The sequence below is a fragment of the Balearica regulorum genome, chromosome 3, assembly GCF_011004875.1.
Source record: "Balearica regulorum gibbericeps isolate bBalReg1 chromosome 3, bBalReg1.pri, whole genome shotgun sequence".
NCBI classification, from domain to species: Eukaryota; Metazoa; Chordata; class Aves; order Gruiformes; family Gruidae; genus Balearica; species Balearica regulorum.
The window spans coordinates 659,799-681,672 of NC_046186.1; the positions used below are offsets into that span (position 1 = coordinate 659,799).

General features: G+C 46.1%; 1 protein-coding gene across 17 annotated transcripts in view; it reads right to left on the reverse strand.

Annotated features, from left to right (window-relative positions):
* Positions 1 to 21,874, reverse strand: part of DTNB (dystrobrevin beta) — a 205,684-nt gene that overhangs the window by 152,753 nt on the left and 31,057 nt on the right. For 16 of the 17 annotated variants that reach the window (XM_075750223.1, XM_075750225.1, XM_075750222.1 and 13 more), the window contains exons 7-8: positions 14,867 to 15,021; positions 6,770 to 6,875 (exon numbers count right to left, since the gene is read on the reverse strand). The exons of the other annotated variant lie outside the window; for it this stretch is intronic. In XM_075750223.1, coding sequence (XP_075606338.1) covers positions 6,770 to 6,875; positions 14,867 to 15,021 — 261 coding nt within the window. The remainder of the gene's footprint in view (positions 1 to 6,769; positions 6,876 to 14,866; positions 15,022 to 21,874) is intronic. 17 annotated transcript variants of the gene reach the window in all.

Consider the following 21,874-nt stretch of genomic DNA (forward strand, 5'->3'; position numbering starts at 1 on the left):
CGTGCTTTGAGGTGTTTGCTATCACTGGTACGTAGACACTGTGCCTCCCGGAGGGGTATCAGCCTTCCCAATTACAATGATGTCTACGGCAGTTTGTAGCTTCCTTTCCCTTTCTTTAAGGCAACCATCTGGGGAATCTAAATAGTTTACAACTGGTCTTTAAGGGCAAGAGCTCACAGTCAGAAGAGTCTTCCTTAATGATCAGCTCACAACTCGGGCAGTGCAGGAAATTACCTATTGCTGGTACAGAAGATTTTAATGCTACATTTTTCTTACTAAGCCTTTTTTTAACCTACTGAGAAGCCAAGGACAATGCAGACCTCCATGATCCTCCAAGATGCAGCCCTCCCAGATCCTCTAAAACAAAAACTGAAAAAGTTCTGGCTCCTGAGTATTCATAAAAACATTGTGCCAAAATCACAATATGGAAAAAAGAGACACCAGTTTCTTGGTGGATGTCAGCGATACATTCAGAGAAGCAAATTATTTTGATCTTCTGGGAAAGGTAAAGATTTGTCACAGATGGCAGCCAAAGCTTGACTTATAATACCTGGCTGAAGAGCAACTTGAGACGGTTAAAAAAAACATTATGGAAGATTTTTTAGTCGGGAACTCCTAAGTAGGAACTGCACTCTCCCTACCACACATCTGGTTTTGTAAAATTGTTGTATTTCAGGTAGGATACAATCCTTACCCTAGAGAGTCTATGAGCTAGCAAAGTATTTCTACAAACGTTAATACAAGCTTAGGATAACAGCCATGGCAAGTTTAAAAGCTAGATATTCTTTTCTATATGTTTCCTTTGTTATAAATGGGAGAGGAAAACACCCATAGCCTGAAGACTTCTTCCACTTGCATTTACAAAGGATCCTATTTCTACAAAAGCCTAACTAAACAGATTAGGACGCCTGCACAAAAGCATACTGTTAGTGCGCTGCATATTAGCATGCAAATTGAGATGATGGTTCTCAAAAACCCCACGCTGGCCTATTTGTTTAGATCAATACTAGCAATCCATGGAGTTTATTTGATGCCTTGAGAAAGAAGATATGTTATTTTTTACCTGTAAATGCCATTTCTCCAATAAAACAAGCTCCTTTGAGAGCTCAACTGCCTTTTGCTTATATCAGAGTTGAAAAGACAACCAAGGAAACGGCAGGATTGTTTTGTGGTTTATTTAAAGGTGTCAGCTGAGGTGTTCAAGCGCCTCTGAAGTAACTCAGCAGTGACTGCCAGAGCAATTAATGAGAATATTTACAAGCTGTGAAGGAGACAAACATCTGGTTGGGAGGAAAGGTTAAACAAAAGCACTACACTCTGACAAGGGGCAATGAAAACTAACTTGCAGTGGAAATCAAGAACTGCCTCCAGAGCAAGGCTACTGTTGAACACTACATGGAAACGCGTTCAAGATAGCAGTACCAAGGACACAAACTTAAAGGCTGGATCTTTGGGGACTGAGCCTGTTTTTATCAGATAAACATTGCTTACAGACTGGTGCTGGAAGAGGAGACCTTCAGGGGATGATTTAGTGGGATTTCCATTGCAATCATACCTAGAATCACAAGATTCCTGAACAGCTGAGGCTGGAAGGGACTCTGGAGATGTGCTCAAAGCAGGGCCAGCCACAGCAGGTATGGTCAACCTGGTGACCTTTTCTGCCAAATCATTTTCCAGGCAGTCAGCCCCAGCCTGCCCTGGTGTGTGGGGTCATTCCTTCCCAGGTGATGGACTTTGCACTTCCCAGTGCTGAACTTCGTGAGCTCATCAGCAAAGAGACAAGCAAAATTAAGACCTCACGTTCTCATGAATCTGCACTTGGAGAATCATCTGACACACGTCAGAATACCCAACTTACAGCCTTGCAAGTCTATTCCGAAGAAACAGTGCAGCACCTCTGGTAAAGGATCAGCAGTAAAAAACCCACCTGTGTAACACTGGAGAGTGAAGTTTACCTTGAGCAGGGAGGTTATTTATCATGAGCTGTCCTTCTGTCCAAGTTTTGCCTCTGAACTTGAAGGATTCAGTCAGTGCAAGGCATTTGACACTGTCCCACTCAACATGCTTGTTTCTAAATTAGAGACACGTGGATTTGACAGATGGACCACTGAGTGGATAAGGAATTGGCTGGATGGTCGCACTCAGAGAGGTGCTGTCAACGGCTCGATGTCGAAGTGGAGACCAGCAAGGAGTGCCGTTCCTCAGGGGTCGGGATTGGGACCGGCACTGTTTAACATCTTTGTCGGTGACATGGACAGTGGGATCGAGTGCACCCTCAGCAAGTTTGCTGACGACACCAAGCTGTGTGGTGGGTCAACACGCTGGAGGGAAGGGATGCCATCCAGAGGGACCTGGACAGGCTGGAGAGGTGGGACCGTGCGAACTGCATGAAGTTCAACAAGGCCAAGGGCAAGGTCCTACACGTGAGTCGGGGCAATCCCAAGCACAACTCCAGGCTGGGCAGGGAATGGATGGAGAGCAGCCCTGAGGAGAAGGACTGGGGCTGTTGGGGGACGAGAAGCTCCCCATGAGCCGGCAAGGTGCGCTGGTAGCCCAGAAAGCCACCCGTGTCCTGGGCTGCGTGTCCAGCAGCGTGAGCAGCAGATCGAGGGAGCGGATTCTGCCCCTCTGCTCCGCTCTGCTGAGACCCCCCTGCAGTGCTGCGTCCAGCTCGGGGGTCCCCAGCACAAGAAGGACATGGAGCTGTTGGAGCCAGGCCAGAGGAGGCCACGGAGATGCTGCGAGGGCTGGAGCACCTCTGCTCTGGAGACCTCAGGCTGAGAGAGTTGGGCTGGTTCAGCCTGGAGAAGAGAAGGCTGCGGGGAGACCTTGGAGCCCCTTCCAGTCCCTGCAGGGGCTCCAGGAAAGCTGGAGAGGGGCTGGTGCCAAGGGCAGGGAGGGACAGGCCAAGGGGAATGGCCTGAAGCTGCAGGAGGGGAGATGGAGATGGGATGGGAGGCAGCAATCCTTCCCTGGGAGGGTGCTGAGGCCCTGGCCCAGGGTGCCCAGAGAAGCTGTGGCTGCCCCTGGCTCCCTGGCAGTGGTCAAGGCCAGGTTGGATGGGGCTTTGGGCAACCTGGGCTAGTGGAGGGGGTCCCTGCCCATGGCAGGGGTGGCACTGGGTGGGCTCGGAGGTCCCTGCCCACCCAAACCCATCAGGGGTTCTGTGGTCTGCCTTTATAATTTCCACTCACAAAGGTGGAAATGTTTCACAGTTCTCACAAGTTCTAGTATCAGATCACAACAGAACAGAGGTCCATCAGCTAGAGAGCCCTTCGGTGGCAACCCTGGCAAACAAGCTCCAGCATCTGGGTGGATATCAGTTACCCTCCCTATGGTGACTGCTGCTGATCTTAGCTTACCCTGGATGTGAGAACCCATCGCTAAGAAATCGCACAGTGCTGAAGCCTAGGCACCAGCTGTAACTTAAAATGTAAACACTGACTGTACCAAATGAATTAAGGGCCTAAATCAATGTCTGAAACTTAAGCCCCTTCACTAATTGTGGAGCACTATGAAACAACTCCAGTATTTTGTCTGGGAACCTAACGCCTCAGATTTCATCTCCAAGATCTCCGCTGGGAGATGCCAGTCCCTGCCCCATCCAGCGCTGAAGTTCCTACCGTGCCAGGCCTGGAACAGAGCAGCACCGCACACGGCACTGAACGGCGGCTCAGGAGCAGAACCGGAGGCAATGTCTCCAATGGCAGCAGCCCATTATCAAGTGATGGATGAAGACTGGAGAATCTTTGCGGCCAACTCTTTCCTCCAAATCAGTGGACTGGTTTTAGCTGGCTTGTAAGGCTGACAAAAGTCTGATTGAAGGCATTAGCACAACACACCATCACACCCAAATGAAAGATGAGCCTGGTTTAAACCAGCATTGATTTCTGTTTCTTTCGTGTTTTTGCCTACATTTTTGAAAAGTTTTCAATTGAAAACAGGGGACAGGCACTCCTGTAACCTCCCACAAGCCTTCATTTCAACAAAAATTAATGGGTTTTTAATATATGCCGATAGTAAAACATACACAAGCCTTACAAAGTAACTTCATATTAATTTGACACAGAATCCACAGCAGTAGCCATTGTCAGCACAAGCTTCACTTCTTCCATCTTCTGCTTTTTAAACACTGAAAATGGTCATTTAGCAGGAGATACTCAATGCAGATCTATAGCAACAATGAACTCTTGCATATGTCCTGTCCCAGACTTTAAACTATCAAAGCTTCTGGCTTGCTTTTTCCTTAGCGGCACATCTGTAATCAGAGCTGCGTCTTCCCTCAACATTTCTTTTCCCACCACATGTCCCCGGAATCCCAAGCTCATTCCTTCTACTGTCCCCATCCTTCAAATCTGCTGTTTTTACCTTCAGTGGTCCGGCCCCCACACCAAGCCTCCCTTAACTTCTTTCCCTGTGGGGACACAATCCAGACTTGCTCTCGCCTACCAAAGCCTGCTGTGGCTTGGCACATCCCTCTGTACATCAGCTGCAATGATTTCTCATCAGCACTTTTAAGCAGAAGAACTGCTGCCTGACTCTGGAGCAAAAATACTACTTGCAACAGAATAAAAGTTTCTGAGAAAAAAAATAATTGCAGTAACTTAAAGGGCTAGAACAGTGGTACGAATTATCGATGGTAACATAATTCAGCAAGCAGCTTGGGAGGGAGCTGTAGAACAGGGTGATAAGAATTAGAAACATTTTTAATGCCACAAACATTAAAAGTTATCCTATCAAGTTATCTGAATGCTAAACCTATGTGTAACAACTGCATGTAACGTAGGATTAAACCTGGTTGGCAGAAGAAATGAATGGGGAGAATCTCGGGCTGCTTGGAAGAAAGCGTCAGAAAGAGGCACTCGTGCACCTGCTCCCAGTGCAGATGGCTGGACTGGGACCTGCACATGATGCAGCAGCCATATCGCACAGCGGGGGTGAGGGGAGCTGTCAGATAATATAGGAATGCATGCACTACTCTATAAGGATGGTATTATTCTGGGTATCTAGTAATTTCCTCCAGGTACCTTCAAGTAGAAAAAACGATCAGACTATGGATTACCTCCAGATCCACTGTTGCACTTCTGTCCAAACACTGTGTTTAAACACTCTACCCTTGTCTAAGCTCTGTGCGATTCTATCCTGACCTGTAATTCATATAAACAGTTTTACTGCCTGTCTCCTTACTGTATTTATTCCACAGTGTGCTTTTCTTGAAGAACAATTTTATAAGGATAAGAGGATAAGGGAAGAAGAAGAAAGCAAGAAGTCCTTCCCTTCTATTAGTGCAGCCTGTCCTGTAAGGGTGGCAAAGACACCCCAGTACTGTAGTTTACCCGATATTTTAACCGGATCAACCTCCTCACCTTTTTGCTAAGTTTTCCCATAAGATTTGTCTGTGTAAAATTGCTTCCCTCAAAATTCTTCTAAAAATCACTTTTTTAATGAGACCCACAATTACGAGGAAACGTCCGTAAACACACAGAGCAACTGGGAAATTCACCTTCTCTTCTGCTGCAATGAAGAAGAAAAGGCCCACTGAGCATCGCAGCTCCGATCTCGTTCACTGCTGAACAAACGCAGATTAAATTCACAACCAGATATGCTTTGCAAGAGGATCAGGAGAAGACAACGAAACAAATGCCAAAACCCAGCATATCTAAACCACAGCAACACTTAACCACGTCACAGCCATAAATGTCAAGAAACAGAGAACGGAATATAAATCATGAAACTCAGCTAGAGACAGGCTGCCAAGCTGTGCCTGTAACCAGCCAGGCAAAGCCAAGGGCCTAGAGCTTATCTACCCGGGTTTTAAACAGGAGAAGTCTATACACCGTGAAAGGACTATAAATGCATTCAGCGGAAGAAGCAGCAGCAACTAGAAAGGCAGGGGTTTTGAAGGATGATAACATGATTTTACTCTTTGGGAAGGAAACAAAAGATGAAGTTTAGTTTATGGATGAAGGGAAAAAAAAAGGGGTTTGGTTTTTTTCTAGAACTGACATACAAAACATCATACATACATACTGTGTGCAACCGTACAATAAATTAAACACACCACTTTTTTTGGCCACTGAAAAAAACAAACAGTTTCGATGCACGTGCACCACCTTCTGCAGGAAACCTTCTTCCCTGAACTCCATAAAGCCCCCTCAGCCAGATGACTCTTTCATCACTCCTTCTCACTGTTAATCTTCAGTTTTCCACCCCTTATTGCTCCTTAAATACTCTCCATAGGCAGGAAACCCCAGACATTTTAGCTAAGAAAAGGTCTGGAAGTGAGAGGAGCCAAGTGTCTAGCTCCCATAGCGAGCACCGAAGTGCCTCGTGTGCTCAAACGCGGCTCAAGACAGCCATTTGAACAGGTACCAAAATCTTTGGGAGTTAGCACTTGAAAGCGTATGTTAAAGCATTGCTCAAGTGAAGGTTTTTAAAAGTTGCAGAATAAACATGAACATTTAGAGAATATAGTTTTTCTGCTGCTTTTTTAATCATCTTCCACTACTAGCAACGCTAGAACTCTCAAACTAATCCTGTTTTGCATTGTTGCTGATGATTTCATAAAGTCAGTCTTTATCCCAGAAGCACCGAACACTTTTCACTCCAACAAAATCTGGGCTTAAATGCTCTGGAACTAAGACCCCTACAGTGGGAAGGATGAAGGCATTAAGTGCTTCGTTATGTGAGAAAGGACAGGGTATTTACACATGTTCAACAGAAACCCTGCTCTGACCAGATGTTTCAAACAAGAAAATATTCCATTTACCATTTTCAACATGGGCAAGTCTGTGCATGAGAGGCAGCCACACAAGGCACTGAGGAGGTGGATCAGCCATCAATGTGTCTAAAAACATGTTTAGCATGACCTTTTTCTGCAAAGAAAAGAGAAATAAAACTTAATTATAAGAAAAAATTCAATTTTATATACCAAAAACTACTCCAGTCTTAAAATCTCTCTACGACTCAAATTCTGTCTACCAGGAATATTTCATCTGCTATAAAGAGATAAAAATCACAACTTCTTTGCTGTGGGAGTTTCAATCTATGTTAGGCAAACAGTAACACCACAAAGAAGGTAGTAGTATAGATGTGATATAATCATGCACAAATAAATGATAAACAGACAAACAGAAAGCTCCAAGAAATGGAGGACTGGCCGGTCGGGATTGGCTCCCGAGTTGCAGTTAGAGATTCTTGTTTTGAAGAAGGATACAACACGTGGGAGCGGAGGTTCTTTAACAATGGAGAAAACATTATTTCAAACATACAGACAGCACTGAAAAAAGCAGACACGCAGAAAAGTGTTATGACAACAAATATTAATACACAATCCATGCAGTAAATGAGGTTTTTTTAAAGGTAAAATAAGAAAAATAGTGGGAGGGGGAGAACTAGGATAAGTCAATAAAAATGCAATTGAGATGAAATCATTAGGAGAAGGAAGTCAGGCATGTTAAGGGTAACATTTTCTACGGTTTCAAATGCAAGCGAGCAAGAGAAAATGCCTGCTGCAAATACAAACAGATGGAGAGTGCCGGTAAGAAAACCAGCTAAGGCTATTACGGATACAAAAAGAGAATATGTTGGCTGTTGCGTACAATCGGCTTGACGGTTCAGAACTTCTGACAGGCAGAAGACCAGCTGGCACGTTCTTCTCACCTCAGCGTACGGCAGCGCTGCTCCGCAGAGCGTCCTCACCAGGGAGGGGACGCAGAGCTGGAGGAGAAGCCAGCCTGCTGTTCTCATGGCTGTGAACTCATCGCAGCTTTCACTTGCAACTACCAGGCCAAAAATTAAGGTCTGGTTTTGTTGGTCGTGGGTTGTTTGGCTGTTTGGGGGCTTTTTTGTTTGGTTTAAAGGGAAGGTTTATATTTAAAGCATCAATATTTTCGTGATTACTGGCAAATGTATACATCTAATACCTCTGCAGCTAACTACCCTGGAGAAATAAAATGGAATTATAATCATCTATCCCAGTTACCATTAAGGAAAGTTCTAAGAAATATTTAATCTTACTTCTTCCAGCTTTTATAAGGTGTCCTTGTTCCAGTCTCTCTGCTTAGTAAATGAAAAGCTTTTCCCGAGTCGTTAACTGCTGCTCCCCGAGAGCCCAAGGATTTCCTTTGCCAGACACCACGCCAGAGGCACGACCCGGGCTGGACCGAGGGCACGGGTCCTGCCTGCCCTCCCCAAAGCCACGCCATCCTCCGGGCTGCCAGCAGCGACATGCAGCCAGCCTGCCTCCCCTCTCTTTGGGGGAAGAAATCCAAAATCTCGGTAAGGCCGCGAAACACTCCCAATGTGCTGAACCAAGCCTTCCGATGGAAGAGAAGCACAGGTTTTAACTGGGAAGGGAGCGACTGCGGTGTGCGATGTCTGCTGCCCGCGTAACCAGGAACCGCTGTGCTGCGGATGTTAAATGGCAGCAGCCTCTGTCATTGATGCGCGGACTGTACGCTTCAAATCTTTACATAAATACCTAGTTGCTTCCTTGTACAACCTTATAAAAATGCCTCCAAGGTTCCCAACTTGGCCTTGGCTCTCATCTCTCACACGAGAGTAGGAAGGTTACTTCAAATAATAAATACTGCTCACAGACAGACAAGCTGTCTGGAGACAAGGCTCAGGATCCATTAGACATCACACCCATTTTTAAAAAAGGAGGGTTCTGGGAATTCCCAGTCAGCCTGACCTCCATGCCTGTTAAGATCATGGAGCAGATCCTCCTGGAAAACACGTTGAAACTTATGGAGGACAGGGAGGTGATGAGAGACAGCCAGCATGGCTGCATGAAGGGTGACTCAGGCCTGACTAATCTAGTGGCCTTCTGTGATGTGACTGCATCCATGGACAAGAGCAGAGCTACGAGGGCACGTACCTGGACTTCTGTAAGGCCTTTGATACCGTCCACCACAACATTCTGGCCACTAAATTGGAGAGATATGAGCCTGATGGATGGACTGTTAGATGGATCAGGAATTGGCTGGATGGCTGCAGCCAAAGAGCTCCAGTCAATGGCTCCATGTCCAAATGGAAACCAGTAACGAGTGGTGTCCCCCAGGGGTCTGTACTGGGACTGGTACTGTTCAATGTCTTAATCACTGACATAGACAGTGGGATTGAGTGCACCCTCGGCAAGGCCAAGGGCAAGGTCCTGCACGTGGGTCGGGGCAATCCCAAGCACAGCTCCAGGCTGGGCAGGGAATGGATGGAGAGCAGCCCTGAGGAGAAGGACTGGGGCTGTTGGGGGACGAGAAGTTCCCCATGAGCCGGCAAGGTGCGCTGGCAGCCCAGAAAGCCACCCGTGTCCTGGGCTGCGTGTCCAGCAGCGTGAGCAGCAGGTCGAGGGAGGGGATTCTGCCCCTCTGCTCCGCTCGGCTGAGACCCCCCTGCAGTGCTGCGTCCAGCTCGGGGGTCCCCAGCACAAGAAGGACATGGAGCTGTTGGAGCCAGGCCAGAGGAGGCCACGGAGATGCTGCGAGGGCTGGAGCACCTCTGCTCTGGAGACCTCAGGCTGAGAGAGTTGGGCTGGTTCAGCCTGGAGAAGAGAAGGCTGCGGGGAGACCTTATTGTGGCCTTTCAATACTTAAAGGGGGCTCATAAAACAAATGGAGAAAACTTTTTACTGGGACCTGTAGTGACAGGACAAGGGGCAATGTTTTTAAATAGAAAGAGGGTAGGTTTAGCTTGGACATGAGGAAGACTTTTTTTTTTTTAATGCTGAAGGTGGTTTGGCACTGGCACAGGCTGCCCAGAGAGGTGGGGGATGCTCCATCCCTGGAAACATTCAAGGTCAGGTTGGACGGGGCTCTGAGCAACTTGATCTAGTTGAAGATGTCCCTGCCCATGGCAGGGGGTTGGACTAGATGATCTTCAGAGGTCCCTTCCCACCCAAACCACTCTGTGATTTGACGACTCTATGATTAGACAGTGATATATGACACTCACAGTGGCAGAAGAACCTTAACCTAGCAGGAGAGCTTCTTTTTGCTACAGACAAGGATGTTACTCAAAGAAAAAAACTGGTTCCCTTTAAGCAGCGAGAACCTTATGAGTTGTCAAAGCCCGTGTACGGAGTGATGCAACTTCCACGTAATTCACCAGAGGGCAGCAGGGACACAGGCTTTGGGGTTTTTCCACCCATACAGGTGGGATGTTTTGCAACCAATTGATCAAAAAGACTCATGTAGCATTATCAGTACTACACCTTGCATAGGCATTCTCCATAATGGCTGAGCTGACAGGAAAGCAGACAGCAGTCGCCGCCTCCTGGAAATTATGAATGTGTCAGAGAAGGAGCCTAGGTAAAGCCCTTTCTTGTAACTGGTCTAACATTTCCTACTGGGTTCAGAACCCAACCATGGAGCAACCACAGAAACATCGCTCAGTCACCATTTGTGATGCAAAATGCATCAAATAATCTGATGGCAAATTCCAAGAACAGAAACTGAAAATTAGTAATTATGAAGGCACCACCAGTCAGGAGGGTCAAATGCTCCCCAGGAGAACAAACACGTTTCTGCATAGATCCTCTCGGTAATCACCTGCTTACTCTATCCTACTGTAATAATTGTTTATACCAATTGCTGTTAGCATACCTACTTGTTTAATAGCTCTGCAGGCTCAGATCTTCTTGCAGGCTGGTGCAGTGGCAGGTTATACCAATGCTATTCTTATAGTGAGAAGAATACCACAGGCTTGCTTCAAGAGCAACAACTCAGCCAGTTTTATTGTTACACTGCCAACATGCTTGTTTCAACAAGATGTTAATGCATGTATTTCCCCACAAAATACTGGCAGAAAACCACATCCCCTGAGCCAACACAAAGATATGTGATTTTTAACTCTACAGTGATCAAAACAAGTTACACGGGTCTAAGCAGCTGGTCTTAGACCCCCACCTGTATCCCTAACTGTCCTGCAACTCGTGCTTAAACTGCAACTCTAGAGTATACTCACACTGTCCTTTATTCACAAGACCATCCTCTCCTTAATAACTATATCCTTATCTCACTTTGACAAGACCGCACACCCTGACCATCCTTCTGACACCGTGAAGCTTGGGCAGCCGGTTCAGCTACGAGCCATACCATCCATGGCGCCTAAGCCAGGCGATGCTTTAGCAAAGCTTTTACGTGAGCAAGGTACACGCAAGTCAACACCTATCTAGGCCTGCTCGTATAGTTTGTGCTGCTGAGTTTCAACAGGATCATGTGCAGTTTGACCCCACAGAAGCCAAGCTCCTGGCTCCCAAATCTCTGAAGCGAACTTCTCAGCTCACACTGCAATTAAACTGCTCCGTAAATGAGATATGAAGTGGACACACCTCTGCAATGACAGGACAGGCTGTGATATAAACACAGCTAGATTCTGACTAAGGCGGGAATGTCATGGTGATCCAATGTCTCTGACAAATAGATGGACTGTAGCCAAGTGAACAAACGTCTTAAGAAAAGTATGACATGATATCCTACATCTGCGGAAGCCCCCACTTGACCCAGAATAGTAAATTATTACTGGAAGCTCTTTATACATCTGGAAGCCATCACAAAGAATGCAGCTCTTGCCAAAAGCATCCCAATAAACTCCATTTTGTGTAGGCAACAAGTTTGAATTATTCCATCTGTGACACAAGAAATGAAACCGAGTTGTGGCATGTATACAATCCCTGACACTTCTTTGCCTATCCGCCCTTTCACCACTCAGACAGCAGTAAATTATTAGCCTTTTGCGCCTCAAAGAAGTGGCTCCAGAACCAGGACCTCCATGAACAGCCAGGAACCACAGCTGGCCAGGAAGGATTTGTCTCTTGGTAGTTTAAGTAACACGAGGGAACGTTCCTGGCACTAAAACTCAAGCAGGCATGCTTTTGTGTTATTAAACCTGTGCCTGGTTTAACCACTCACTCTCCCAAATGATTCCAGCATCCAGATCAGGTGTTAATATCAGCTAGGAATCATTTTTAATAAACAGTTTCCACGTAACCACCCTGCTTGAGGGAATAAGAGAGTTTAATAGCATGGATGTGGTTAGACCATTCCAGTCAGCCTTAGGACCACAGAACAGCTTAAGGCACTGTTTAGTTAACTACTACAGATGTTACTTAGATGTAGCTTAGATGTCTGTCATGTCGATGCCAAAGTCTGAAACCCCACAGCTTTACCAATGCCATCTGGAGAGAATTTCAGCAAAATGATAGGCTGTAGAAGGAGAGTATCACAGAAGTACCTCTGGGAAGCTTATTTTCAGATCTGAGAGGCATAAGAAAATGGAATTAAATCTAAGACAGATTATCCATCTACTTTCCAGGACCTGTTTCTTTCTGTTTTCAAATAAATGAAAGAACTGTCTTGGGGTACAGTGTATATCTGGATTAATTAAGAAAACATTACCACTCCCTACAAACCTGGCCTTACGCTAGGGATTTTATTTTGCTGAATAAAACTAGAGCAAAGGAATTTCTAAAAGTGAATCAATACGAAGAATTAGCTTCATGGTTCATGGGAGCCAAAGTCAAAGAGCGCTAAGACATGTTGCAGGCAAGCCACGTGCAAATTATAGAATCATTTAGGTTGGAAAAGACCTTTAAGATCACCAAGTCCAACCATTACCCTCACCCTGCCAAGCCCACCACTAACCCATGTCCCCAAGCACCACATCTCCACGTCTTTTCAATCCCTCCAGGGATGGGGACTCCACCACTTCCCTGGGCAGCCTGTCCCAGGGCTTGACAACCCTTTGGGGGAAGACATTTTCCCTAATCTCCAACCTAAACCTCCCCTGGCACAACTTGAGCCCGTTCCCTCTTGTCCTGTCGCTTGTTACTTGGGAGAAGAGACCGACCCCACCTGGCTACAACCTCCTTCCAGGTAGTTGTAGAGAGTGAGCAGGGCTCCCCTCAGCCTCCTGTTCTCCAGGCTCAACACCCCCAGTTCCCTCAGCCGCTCCCATCAGACTTGTGCTCCAGACCCTGCACCACGTGCTTGCCCTTCTCTGGACACGCTCCAGCACCTCAATGTCCTTCTGGTAGTGAGGGGCCCAACACTGAACTCAGCACTTGAGGTGCGGCCTCACCAGTGCTGAGTACAGGGAGACGATCATGGCCCTGGTCCTGCTGGCCACGCTAGTTCTGATACAAGCCAGGATGCTGTTGGCCTTCTTGGCCACCTGGGCACACTGCTGGCTCATATTCACAGACAGTTACTTTACCTCACTTGGCCACCATGGCGAGATTTGCATCAAGTGTCTTGGAAATCTCAGTCAACTGTCAAAGTCTAACTAGCTACGCTAGCCTCTCTTTATGGGAAAGAGAGAAATGGTCACTTCCAGAGTGTGGGCTTCCAACAAAACCAAACCCCCATCCCCATTCCCTTTGCAGACAGTTGTTCAGCCTGGAGAAGAGAAGGCTGCGGGGAGACCTTGGAGCCCCTTCCAGTCCCTGCAGGGGCTCCAGGAAAGCTGGAGAGGGGCTGGTACCAAGGGAAGGGAGGGACAGGCCAAGGGGAATGGCCTGAAGCTGCAGGAGGGGAGATGGAGATGGGATGGGAGGCAGCAATCCTTCCCTGGGAGGGTGCTGAGGCCCTGGCCCAGGGTGCCCAGAGAAGCTGTGGCTGCCCCTGGCTCCCTGGCAGTGGTCAAGGCCAGGTTGGATGGGGCTTTGGGCAACCTGGGCTAGTGGAGGGTGTCCCTGCCCATGGCAGGGGTGGCACTGGGTGGGCTGGGAGGTCCCTGCCCACCCAAACCAGTCGGGGATTCTGTGGTTCTATGAAAGAGCACGTAGAGCTTAGAGTGCGACGTCTGACCTCTCCAGCTCGTAGGCTGAGGTTCTGCATTCAACAGCACTGCCACAAACACAAGACTTGACTGATCGCATCAGTTTCCCTACGTGCGCAGTCAGCTTGCCCTGACGTAGCAGAAAGGGTGGCATGTCCGTGGGAACAGGCGCGGCCCACAAATGCCTCAGCCAGTATGGAAACAGGGGAAAAAAAAAATTCTTAATTACACTATTAGTAAACCAAAACTCCGTTCTCAGAAACTCACAGATGAGCTGGCATCCTCATCATTTCCTAAATCACAGGCTGTTTCCTACTGTGTTATATTTGAAATATACTGATTGCTAATTAACTTAAATTTAGCAAAAGTGACTATAAATTCTAAATCTAAACATTTCAGAAATATTTCTTCCAGAACACAATCATGACCGAGTCTAAATATTTAATTTTAGGCCTAAGATTATCTAGGTTCATGTTTACAGTTGATTTAAGGACTATTTATACTATTTACATTATCTCAAATTAGACACAATTCCTTGGAACAATTAAATCATAACTAAAATGTGTAAAGTAATTTTAAAAAGCTCTTTTAAGATCATAACTACATCACCTACTTCAAACATTACATGTAATGGAAATATTTAGGAAAAAACAGCTATACCATTAAGCGTAACAGTGAAGTTGATTGAAAAATAAACTATGTGTACACAACATATTTACTTTGTTCAGATCCAGCCGACTAGCAAGTGATTTCTTGAAACTAATACTCTTAACACACTGAGAAAGCGTAACAGAAAAACCAAAGGAGAACAGTAAAAATGCTGTGTTTCGTGTTTAAGACTTAAATAGTTCACCCTTGCTGTTCTTCTGACGGGGAACAGAAGCGCCCCTTCAAGGAGGGGGACCAAACTAAAACTGTGCAAAATCCTTTAATTGCCTAAAACCTAGACATACCATTTTAAATTATCCAGGTTGTCTTAAAAGTGCTTATACAGCGTGTATTCCCCACCCCCTCCCTCCAAACCCCGACAAACTCCAACCAGCTTTTTCAGAAGAAAGCAACACCGAAATCCTGTGGGGTTAACTCTTACTTGTTGTGGGAAACAGGTCCGTACAGAATGCTCTGTGTATCCAAAAGAAGGCCCCTCAAACACAGCTGTTGGAAGTTTTAGAACTTCTTTCAAAAACTGATCAAACTTTGTAAATATCATTAGTCCATTTGAATCTGATATTTGTGAGAAAATATCTGTAAGAAAAATATAATAAAACCCTACAGTAAATACATGCTTACTACAGAAACGGAAAAAAAAAATATTTCAACCCATTTAAACCCCAAGAAACTTACGCTTTTTTTTTTTGTTTTATTCTGAACATAATTTCTTATCACTTGCCACCAAGATAAAATTTATAAACAAATGATTTGAACATGCTACGATACAAATCTTCCTGTTTCCTCCATCCCATCTCACCCAGTCTGGAGAAAAGATTCTGCCAGTGCATTAACTGTAACAGGGAGCAAGCAGAACTTGGAGGCACTCTGAAAGTTACAGAACATTACATCTTCGTGTTTACAGCTTCGAAATAGAACCACATAAAATCCTTTGAGAAGTCTCCTAGAACTAAAAAAAAGCCGTAAGAATCACAAAGTCAAAACTGGCAAAACTCCTGGTCGATCTGGGGCACGTCGACGGCCTCTTGAGTTCAAGTGATGGCGTCAGAAGTAAAGCAGCCAGAAACTGGGGTGCAGCGAGCTCCATCTCCGAGGCAAAACCCGCGAGCCGTGCAGCTGAGCGGATGGGGAAGGGAAACCGGATCTAATCTGCTATCAGAGCTGCCGCGCACGCTGAAGAGCCACAATAGGAGCTTTTGTCTTTATGCAAGGAAAACGTTTGTGATGGGACGAGGTATGCTTTTTGAGCAGCTACGCGGGGCGAACTGTATTTCTGAAACCAAAAAGAGATCGAGCAAGACGTTGAGCGATCTGGTGCACACGTGGAAAGAGGAAGGGAGGGTGGGTCCCGGAAGGCGGCGGGGAGGAGGGCGGCTTTGCCGGTGGGCTCACTCCCACGCCACGCTCCTGGCCTCGGCCACGCGGATGGAGGGATGTGTCCCCAGCCTCCCGCTCTGGAGCCCTCCGCCCCCTGACGGCACAGGGCCCAGCGCCTCCAGCCCCTCGCTCCGGCCTTTCCACGCGACCAACCCAAAGCTCGCACGTCTCCAGGAAGGTAAAAATACAGGAGCGGCTGTGTAGATAGCACTGTAAGAAAATGATGTCTTATCAGATATTAGGAGAGCTGCATACAGATAAAGCAATACTGTGCTAGGATCAAAAATTTCTTTGGAGAAGACAAATCTCTCAAATAGCAAAACTGGGTCTCTGATCTACTTGCAGAGTCAGGTTACTCCATAGAGGAAGATTTCTCTAATAAGAGCACTAATATTAGTAAGACCAAACATTTTCCAAGATGTGACAGATATCAGAATTCTTCACTAAACAGCCACTGAATCATCTATGAGGTTATTTAAAACACCATCAGTAATTAAACATCAAAAAGGATATGTTGACAGGAAATAAGTGATCAAAACTAGGTCCGTTAAAAAAAACCCAACCTATTTCAGAAATGCATATTTTGAGTAAACTAGAGAAATTGTTCCGATGTCCTGAATGAACGAGCTCATGAAGAAGCCTGCAACATCTAAGTTAAGGGTGATAAAGCCAGCTGGAATTTGTATCCCTGGCTAAACAGACAAGCCTGAAGTGAAGATCTGAAGCCCTTGCTGAATAATCTTTTAAGGCATATTAAGGGCGAAGAGGAGGAGAGTGAAAAGATAAATGGGGGTCGAGGGGAAAAGTCAGTCTCAAAACGCACGCCAATGAAACCTAAGGAACAACTAAAACTCATCAGAGAGCCGACCTTCCGGAACCCTAATCCCTCTAGATCAGAATCACTCCGGAACTGCACAGCACAGACCCTGAAGGTCTAGGAATGAATCTGCCCAGGTGGGACTGGTAGAACATGACAGTGCTTGTATTTAAAAAAGGACAGAAATCTTCTGGGTAAATAGAGTCCAGTAATCTGCACTCAACAGCATGCAAGATCTAAAGCATTTTAAGGAGAAAGTTAATTAAAGCTATGGAAATAAATTGAAAATGAGACAAAATAGAATAGGCTACATCAAGGGTAAATTAAAAAACAAAGCAAACCCCACTAACCTCTATCTTGCAGTCAGAAAAAAAAGTGGGTTTATAGTCAAAGTAAAGTTGAACTGATTTATGCTGGAAACTTCCACATGGGAAATTACCAGTGAAATTGGAAAAGACAAAGATTAGTAGAATAGAATTATACAGTTGCCTGCCCTTTTAAAGGGCAGTCCATTACTCTCAAAGAGAAAACCTCACGCTAAACAGCAGCTAACAGTGTCATTCCCCAGGGTCACACCAGGCACGTTTTCTGACGGCAAGGTACGATACTTTAATTCTCACACAACATTTCAGTTCAAAGCTACTACACTATATTATTTTTTTTAAATCAGAAAGAATCAAAAATTTAGAACTACAAAACACACTGCTCAGTCCCCACATACCAGCGTAAAATGGTACTTGTGCAACTCGCCATTTCCTATTTTCAAATGTTTGTAGTAAAACTTTTACATTAATTCCAGAGCTCCTAATATCATCTGTTAAACCTGCCCAACAGTTCCCCCGAGAGCCTCTTTTCAGCTGTTTAGAACTGCCAAACTGACTGCGCTGTGTTTCCCATCAAGGCATCTGCCTGCTGCTTTGTACGGCTCCAGCTGAAGGCTCCACCATTTCTCCGGGTAAGAGAAATGCAAAGCAACAAAACCCCAGCACCCACATTTTCCAGGGTCTTGACCTTGAGCGTACCCTGCATGTCCATGAAATTGTCAACTTTTATCATACAGATTCATAAAGTATTTCTTAAATCCTAGGTTTAATATCAGTAAAAGCCAAAAAAAAAAAAATTAATAGATGAATTGGTTTGACGGTGCTTTTTGGGGTGGTGTGCGTGCAGGTTTTTTGGCATTAATCCCAAGTATGCATTAAAGTCAGAAGGACAATCCAAGGAAATACAGGCCAGTCAGCGCCACTGCAGTTCCTGGGAAAATCATGGAGCAAATCTTCTTGGCACATATTCCTGGGCACAGGAAAGGAAAGGTGACTGGGATCCGTCAGTACAGATCTACCGAGCCTAAATCACTCCTGGCCAGCTGGAGTCTCTTCTGCGATAAGATGACAGAATTTGTAGGTATCACCTCAACTCGAGCAAGGCTTTTTGCTTCTTATTTCCCCACAACATTCCAGTATCCCCCCTGGGATGTCACGGTCTGCATGGGTGAACAACCAGATGGGCAAGCAGCTGGTTGGAAGATCAGCCTTGGGGGCCAGTGGATAATGGGTCAAATTCTAAGCGGAGGCTACTGCTGGAGCCTGTCCTGAGGCACGTCCTGCTCAACGTGTCTGTCGGTGATCTGGGAGGTGCCAGAGTGCACTCCTGTTGAGTTTGCAGATGATGCCAAGTTGAGAGGACCAGGTGATACCCCTGAGGGCAAGGGCTGCCATCCAGCAGGACCGAGACCAGCTGGAGGAGCGGGCTGGCAGGAACTGCATGAAGTTCAAAAAGGACAAATGCAAAGTCCTGCCCGTGGGAAGAAGAGACTCCGACAGCGACCCAGGCTGGGGACCTGGAAAGGTCCTTGTGTGTTTTGAGGTCACAAACTGACCATGAGCCAGCCGCGCACTCTGGCAGCAAAGATGGCCAACACCATCCCGGGCTGTACAAACCGCAGCTCGGCTACTAGAGGGAAGTGATTATCCTCCTCCACTCAGCACTTGTTAGACCTCTGCTAGATACTGGGTCCAGTTTTGGGACCCCCCCAGAATCAGAGAATTGTTGAGAATCACAGAATGTGAAAGACACAGAAGAGGAAAGAAACTGAAGTGAGCTCTGTAGAGGGCCACAGGGATGGTCAGCATGCTGGAGCTCTTATCCTGCAAGGACAGGCTAAGGAAAGAGTCATTGCTCAGCCTGGAGAGGGTAAGGCACTGAGAAGGCCTAATTCCACCACCCAAACACCTACAAGGAGATTATGAAGATGCTTTTGGAGGAAAATTTAGTGATTGGAGTTTGAGAGCTAGGTATCAGAGAGGTCATAAGTCTGGGACATGTACTGGAGAGACCAGAGGACCTGAGAGGCTCCAAGGACCAGCTAGTAGACAGAGGAGCATCTAAGGCCAGTCACTGGAGGGATCCATATGGTACAGGCACATGCATACATGTATATATTTATGCCACTGACAGGCTTTCATCCTGATCAGGCAGAGGGGGGGACAGAACCAGGTCACTGGTGCTGTTCAAGTTCACATGGGTGTTTGCTGTCTGCGTTGATCCGCGTGTGCCTGTTCCGACTGGGAACCACTGGTGGGCTGGGGACACGACATGCAGCAGCCTTACCTCTGTCAGACCAGCAGGTGTTGTGGCAACTCCTGACATTTGGTATAAACAAAAGAGATGTAAGAAAGCCCGTATAAAATCACACACTGAGCCCGTTCAGTTTGAGGAGACGTGACACCACAACAAACCACGTATTATTACTACTGCTGCTGCTGCTTTGGTCCACTGATTAGGACCAGGACAAATAACTCCCCTTTCACCTCTACTCCTCCAAAAAACAAAATACCCTCTCCCCAAAATCAAAACCTCACAATCAGGCTAATTCACCTACAGCAGATTAACCTTCAGGACCCTTATTATGTGAAACGTGGTACTTAGCATACATTCTTGTCTGAATTTTTGGGGTGAACTTCAGTAAGCACTGAAGGCTCGTCAGAGCCAGATGGCAAGAGGAAAATGGAGGTAGTGAGGCGAGGGAGCCAAGGAGTGCCGTACAGGTAGAGGCAGTCGTTAGCAAAGTCAGACAGCCCCTAAAATGAGCAGGATGGAGCCCTGAGTTACTTGAAGTTCTGTTTGCAGTTTACTGGAAGGAAGCACTAATTACTTCACAATGAATCTGCTTGAATGCCAAAGTGAAGTCATCCGAACCCACAAAATCTGACATTTTTATACAGCATTTCTTGGGCTTAAAAAGTTATGACAAAAATCACACAGTCCTCAGCAGCAGGCTGGGCTTACAACTCCTGCCTTGCACATGATGTAAATGAACTCCTTTGCAAGGAGTGTCGTGTCTCAGGAAATAATCTTTCCCAGAGACAATGAAGTGGTATCATTGGACAACTCCCACTTCATATGTGCTGCCAGACACTGTATGGACTGAAAAATGCTCCATTTGTTCACACTTCAGGATTTAAAAAACATAAGCCTGTACCTCTGTGAGTACAGAGACCAAGTTACTATGGTTCATATAAATTATGAGATGAGGGGAAAAACATGTACCACTTTGAGGATTTGCAGAAAGCCTGGCGTGCCAGCTGAGCCAGAGCTGACAGCCTGCTTAGGAATGGGAGCGGAGGTGGGAGAAGGGGAACAAGTAAACTGGAAACAGAAGTAGTTCAGTGATGAAATGGGTCAGTAATCAGAGAGAGAGGTGGGAGAGACAGGAAAGGGGAAAAAAACAGAAGACAGCATATTCATAACCATCAGAAGAAGAAATAAAGACTACGAGAACAGCTGAGGCAGATCAGATCACAAGTCTGTTTATCCCAGCAGCAGATGGCTTGGGCAAGCACGTTCCCCAGAACATTCCTCCACTTGCTGAGAGCGTCTCTGCACTCAGCAGCCTTTGCTGAATTTGCCTTCGGTTCAATTGGTTCAAGGAGTAACTGAGTGGTGTAGATGTTTGATGCCGACACCATCCTTTAGTGAAGTTTAAAGAAGTATTGGGTTTTGTTGTTTCAGTCTGTCACTGCCCTGTAGTCCCAGCACTGGACGGGGAAAGGAGCAGCCGCTGTCCACTCACCACCAACACGCTGCTCAGGATTTTGGAGAACACCATCCTTTCACCACCGGTTTTCTTTCCAGGTTGAAGAGTCCTGCTCTATCTGGCTGTTCTCTACCTTTGATGATCTTTGCTGTTCTCAGAAAAGACGTATCAGGGCTGGAAAGGGCAGCGTACCAGACCGGGCTTCTAGAGCAGCACTCGTTCAAAGCATAAAGACCCCATGGATTTACACAGTGCCTTTACCTCTCCACTTTGCTCTTCACGTCCTTCCCCTCTGTAACATTTCATGGTTTTAAGCCATGACCAAACCGAGCATCAACACCTTCACAGAAGTACAACTCCAAGATCTCTCATCTGAGCAACAAGAACTTTCTCAGCTCACCTTCCTGTGCATTCGGATGACACTTCCCCCTCCAGTGTGCGCCGCTTTACACACACTCACACTGAATTTCACCTATCATTTTATTTCACAGTTACTCAGGGTTGTCAGATGGTACTACAACTCTTCAGTCTATTTTAGCTTTTATTACACTGATTTACTTTGTATCAAATCGTCACCTTTCACTGTATTTTTCCAGCTCATTTGTGACAGTGTTAAAACCAGTTTAGGTCCAGCATTATCCACCAGTCCCAATATACAAAAAGGATCTTTATGGCTCTCTTTCGGTTCCTTTTAGCCAATCTTCCACCCGTGCAAAGACCCCACCTTTCATCAAACTTTTCAATGTCTTTAGGCGTTTGATAAGGGACCTTCTCAAATGCCTTTCAGAAATCCAAAAAGTCTGTACCCCCTCCCAAACCTCACACGACATTTTCTTCCTCCCATTCCCTTCCCCCTTAGAAAGTTTTCAGAAGACAGGTAACCAACAGTTAATCGTTCAGCTATTTCATTACTTCCTATTATTCCCCTAACAATACAACCCACTTTCTCTCTTCTCTCTGCCCTCAGGTTTACAAGATCCCACTATCCCACATCTCCAATTTTCTCCCACATCCCACAGAAAGCTGTCCTATGACCTTGTCTGAAACGTCAACAATTCTACCCTGGTTTAGAGAAACATTTTCCCTCCTGCACAGATTTCCTATACTCCTAAAATCTCATCCCAAATCAGCTAAAATCCCCTTTTCCTGGCCAATTTTGTTAACCGTGCTCCGAGACTCCGCGTAACCTTGCACGTGGC